This window comes from Empidonax traillii, unplaced genomic scaffold (assembly GCF_003031625.1).
Source record: "Empidonax traillii isolate 1590-97213 ecotype Southwest subspecies unplaced genomic scaffold, ASM303162v1 scaffold167:size2001844, whole genome shotgun sequence".
Lineage (NCBI taxonomy): Eukaryota > Metazoa > Chordata > Aves > Passeriformes > Tyrannidae > Empidonax > Empidonax traillii.
The window spans coordinates 662,542-667,126 of NW_020955360.1; the positions used below are offsets into that span (position 1 = coordinate 662,542).

The 4,585-nt window shown below is 42.0% G+C and overlaps 1 protein-coding gene across 1 annotated transcript in view; it reads right to left on the minus strand.

Moving 5' to 3' along the window:
* Window positions 1-952: 952 nt before the first annotated feature.
* The window catches only part of KDR (kinase insert domain receptor), a 32,324-nt gene continuing 28,691 nt past the window's right edge, over window positions 953-4,585 (minus strand). Inside the window, exon 30 of the mRNA XM_027885539.1 lies at window positions 953-4,120. Coding sequence (XP_027741340.1) covers window positions 3,901-4,120 — 220 coding nt within the window. The 3' untranslated portion in view covers window positions 953-3,900. The remainder of the gene's footprint in view (window positions 4,121-4,585) is intronic.

The following is a 4,585-nucleotide window of genomic DNA, read 5'->3' on the forward strand; positions in this document are numbered from 1 at the left end:
TCTTTTAGTCACAAAATGCTTTTAGAATTAACAAGCACGCTGTCCCAAAAATCCCGACATGATCTTTGGGGATGACCACATTAGAAGACATGGAGTATCATCATAATACTTTTATTCTTGTGTGAAATGCACTTGCTTGCAATTCGAGATGCATTAATAAGAAAAACTTAGGCAAGGGCTCGATTTACCAAGACATTTCCACACAAAGAATGAGATACATTTTACAGTATCTTTTGCAGGGAGAAGGACCTACCTACCATACTTGAACACCCCTGCATTCTTCAGGTGGGCCATGTTTACATCAATAAGAGCTAATATGAATCATCTTCAAGCCCTGAAACTGCCTATTTCTGGCATGGCTCTGCTTGATTTCCATGTCCAAATGCACCAGCAATCACAGTTCATTCTGGCAGTTCTTCTGAACCAAGGAGTCAGTTCCATCACTGCTTCCCAGTCCTTCCCAGCTGCTCAGAGTGACACGTTTGGATCCATAATCTCACAAGTGTCCCTTCTATTTGTAGCTCATTGGGCTCAGAGCCAGGCTGGATTTCATTGATAAGGATGCTGATCAAAATGTTGACACTTAACTGCATGGCTGCAGAAAGGAGATAAAGCTAGCACTGGTTTGCAGAGGCATTTGCAAATCTGTGCACTATACCTCTGTTGTTTCATTAAAAATATCCTTTTTGGAATTTAAAGCATCTCAGAGACAGATGTGTCATGACTAGGGTTTAGCTGAACGTGCTGTATTCAGAATACAACAAAAAGTCCAGGTGTTTTAAAGGATGTAACAACTGTGATCTAAGAAAAGAATTGTGTTACTGGATGCCAAATATATGAACACATTTATAGAACCTTTGCTAGCCCCTGACACTGAATATATGGTGTGGGTTGTGTTTTTGTTTTTGGGTTTTTTTTGTTTTGTTTTTTTTTTTAAGAAGCTAACTTCCTTTCCTAAGGCAGGTTTGTTAGTTCCCACATTTTGCAAGCATATTTAAAATTATTTGGACCCACAAGAGGGTTTCACTAGCTGACAAGGATTATAAGTGGGAACTCACTAGCTGAAATGGGTATCTTGCAACATCATCAGTTTGCATCACAGTGGACAGCTGTTTTGGAAGTACTGCAAACACACAGAGAAGCATCTGACTCCATGTATGTGGCATGTATCCTGTATTACACCAAGCTGGGGAGGAACCAAAACTGAAAAATGAGATATTTAAGTTGAACATCTCAAACCTTGGGGAGTCCAGGTGTAGGGCAGATGGATATCAGTGACAGATCTCCATCTCCACCTCACTGTCAGGATTCTTTAATAAGTGGCTCATCAAGGTTCTGCCCATGTCAGTATTTTATGTCCTTTGTATAATAGTAATAATAATACATAGAAGAACAGTTTCATTAAAGATATTGAAGACTATTGCATAGAGGGGATGTTAAAGAATGTAGCATTGTCTGTTAAGCGTACTGTACTGGCTACACTGTTGCCTGGAAAGCAAGAAAAATGTTGAATATATACATGAAAATACAAGTCCTTCCTAGAAGCCCTTACAGAAGTCCTAGGAAGCCTCTCCTGTTTTTTTCTACCTGACCTTCCAGCTTCTGATTTCCTGGCTGTAAAATGGTTTAGATTTAGGAGAAGGAATGGAGAAACATTTGAAGCTTGACATCCCACAGCCTTGTATTTGGGGGATGCACATTGTGTGTAGGAGGTATTAATCCCATATTCAGCCTGAGAAGAGTTTAGCATTGAGATCTCCCACCTCCTAGATAACTTTCTCACTATGCAGTAGCCTACAAAGGTCTCATTTCAAACTGCAATGAAGAGAAGTTGAATTAAGTCTGCAGTTGGTGGCTTAACTTCACTTGCACTTTACTATAAGATGTTATAATTCTTTGAGTCCTAATACCCCAACAGTGCAATGAGAACACTTACTCTGAGAACGAAGACCTACACAGTGCAGAAGAGAAAGTCAAAAAGTGAGCAACAGAGGGAAAGGGTGAGAGCTTTAAGTATAGATTTAAAATAAAGGAGGACTTAACTGCACGAGATCAGGGACAACATTAAAGTTGTGAGAAGTCAGCTGGAAGAAACACAAGTGGGAAAAGATAAATAAGGCTTTAAGGGAAACTACCACTCCTCAGGCAAAATCCACAATACAATTAGATTGAGCATTTCCTAACTGAACATAATAAACTCTTTCAGAGTTTATTATTATTATCATCTTGTACAAGTAGTCCATTCCTCTGATCGTTTCTCTAAAGATATTGCCAATTGCTAAAAGTCACTGAAGCTTTTTTACTACACATACCCACCAAAACATTCGTAGACCCGGACGATGGTATAAAAAACTAGATTCACTTAAGGGCACTTGAAATAAGTAGAACTTTGTAATCTTCCCTGTCAATAGAAAGTATGTAAGAAAAGCAAACAGATCTACTGTAGCACCCACCTCTAAATTTCCAGTCCCTTTTAATAAAGTGAAAAGTTTTAGGGATTAAAGAATTTTGTAACCTTTGCAATGCTACAGAACACTGATACAAAATGTGAATGGTACAGTATCCATTATATAATATATATTTATATTTTAATATATTACATTTATTTCTACATAAAGAGGCTATAAATACTGTATATGCCTTATATTTATACTTCCCAGCATTTGACATTTTAGTAAGTACAAACAAAAAATACTTATAAAAATACAAAAAAACTTCAGTAGAAATAGCTTTACATTTTAAAATCCTGTAGTCTGCATTATGTCTATCAATAAAGTTCTGGGACTACAAGAGCACAGGTAAGAAGTTGTCCAAAAATTAGGCACAGTTTCACCACTCAGAAAAGATCGGAGCTGCCATGAAACCAGTCATGAATTCCCAAGGCTACATAAACCAGTATCTCTGCCATTGCAAACAGACTTACAGTTTGCCAAGAGAAAGAGTCAGATCTAAATCTGAGGGAGGGGGGATGAGACAAGAAGGTAGGATGCCCTTAGGATCCACCACCGGAACGACAGAGCTTCCTCTGGTCCTAAGGTAGATTACATTTGCTTTTCTACCTGTTGCAGAGGCTGCCCAACTGGTGATTTGGGGGTAGGAGAGTATTTTCTGCAGCAGTTACAGGCTAGTTCAGAAGCAGGTAGGCATCCAGCATGTGTCAAGGGTGCCAGGGATGACCAGGGCAGACCCATCCTCAGAGGTGAGGGCATGGCCCTGCCACCTGTGTTCCATCAAGTGGCTCAATGGTCTGCCTTCTCCCTATTAACCAACTTCACCACACAAGTCTTGCAAGCAAATGCAGCTCATGAGGTCTTGTACAGCAACCTTTTTCCTCAGCCAAGGACAGAGACCATCATCCTGACCTATATTTAGCCCAGCCTATGTTTAGTCTCAGGCCATCAGTGGGTGCCAGAACCTTGAGCTGGATGTTCCTCTTTTTGTTTGTGAAGGTACAAGCAAGGAATAACTCTGAGAAACAAAAAGCCGGTGCCGCACTGTTTCCTTCCTGGAGTCCAGCCACAAAAGGGAAAAACAAACAAACAAAAAAACCAACCAAAAACTAAAAGCAGGGCTGTGCATTATTTCGTACAAGTAGAAACAGTTAAGTTGAATGCTGTGATGCTGCCTGCATTAGGCAGATGCTTGACATATCATCAGGATCTGCCTCTGCCACATTGTGGCTGGGGCTTTGCACCCTCAGCCACCACCATCTCTTGAGAAAAGAACCCTCAGCCTGGCGTGGCACAGTTATGCTGCCAGCTGCTTCTGCATCCTCTTCAGGAAAAACAAATGTCTTTTCTTAGTCCCGTGGATGCTGTCTCTCTATACATCAAACCTGAATGCTGCCAGCCCAGGCAGTGAAGGCACATTCCAGGGGGACCTGGAGCTGCCAGGCTGGCCCTAGAGCGGCGGAGGGGTGAGCGGCGCGGGGCCATCGTAGGCGAGACCGTGAGCGCGGCAGAGCGGGGGCGAGGCCTCCCGCACACACAGGAGTTCAGTCTCCTCGCTGGAGTACACCGTGGTGTCCATGTCATCCGAGTGGTACCCCGACTGGTACCCACTTGTCTGGTTGGAGGCTTCGGACATAACGGATTCATTACTCTTGCTGGGCATCAGCGTGCTGCAAAAAGACAAGCAGAAACAGGACTGAGAGAGCTGTGGAGACCGTCTTCTGAAGGGCAGGTGGGCGAGTCCTAATGGCAGCTGCTTTCCATCACAGCAACAACCAAAGCAAAACGCTGCACTTAGCAAGCCTGGCTTCAGGCCTTTTTAAACATGCATTTGATTGTAAGGAGAGACCTTTTGATATGTCTTAATTTCACTAAGGCATGAAGAAGATGTTTAATTTTATGATGATACAAGGAGTTAGATAACGACCACAGATGAAATGGAGAGAAAACTTTTAGAGGCTTCATTTCAGCAGTGGTGCAATTGTAACTGCAGTATATCTTTGTCCACAGTGAAGTTATCCTGGAAAGAAAATAATTCCTGAGAAGCTCTCAGAGAGCGTATGTGAGGTTCCAGTTTCATGAACTCCACTGTGCTTCCCGTAAACTGCACAATTAAACCCCTGTACAATACTCTG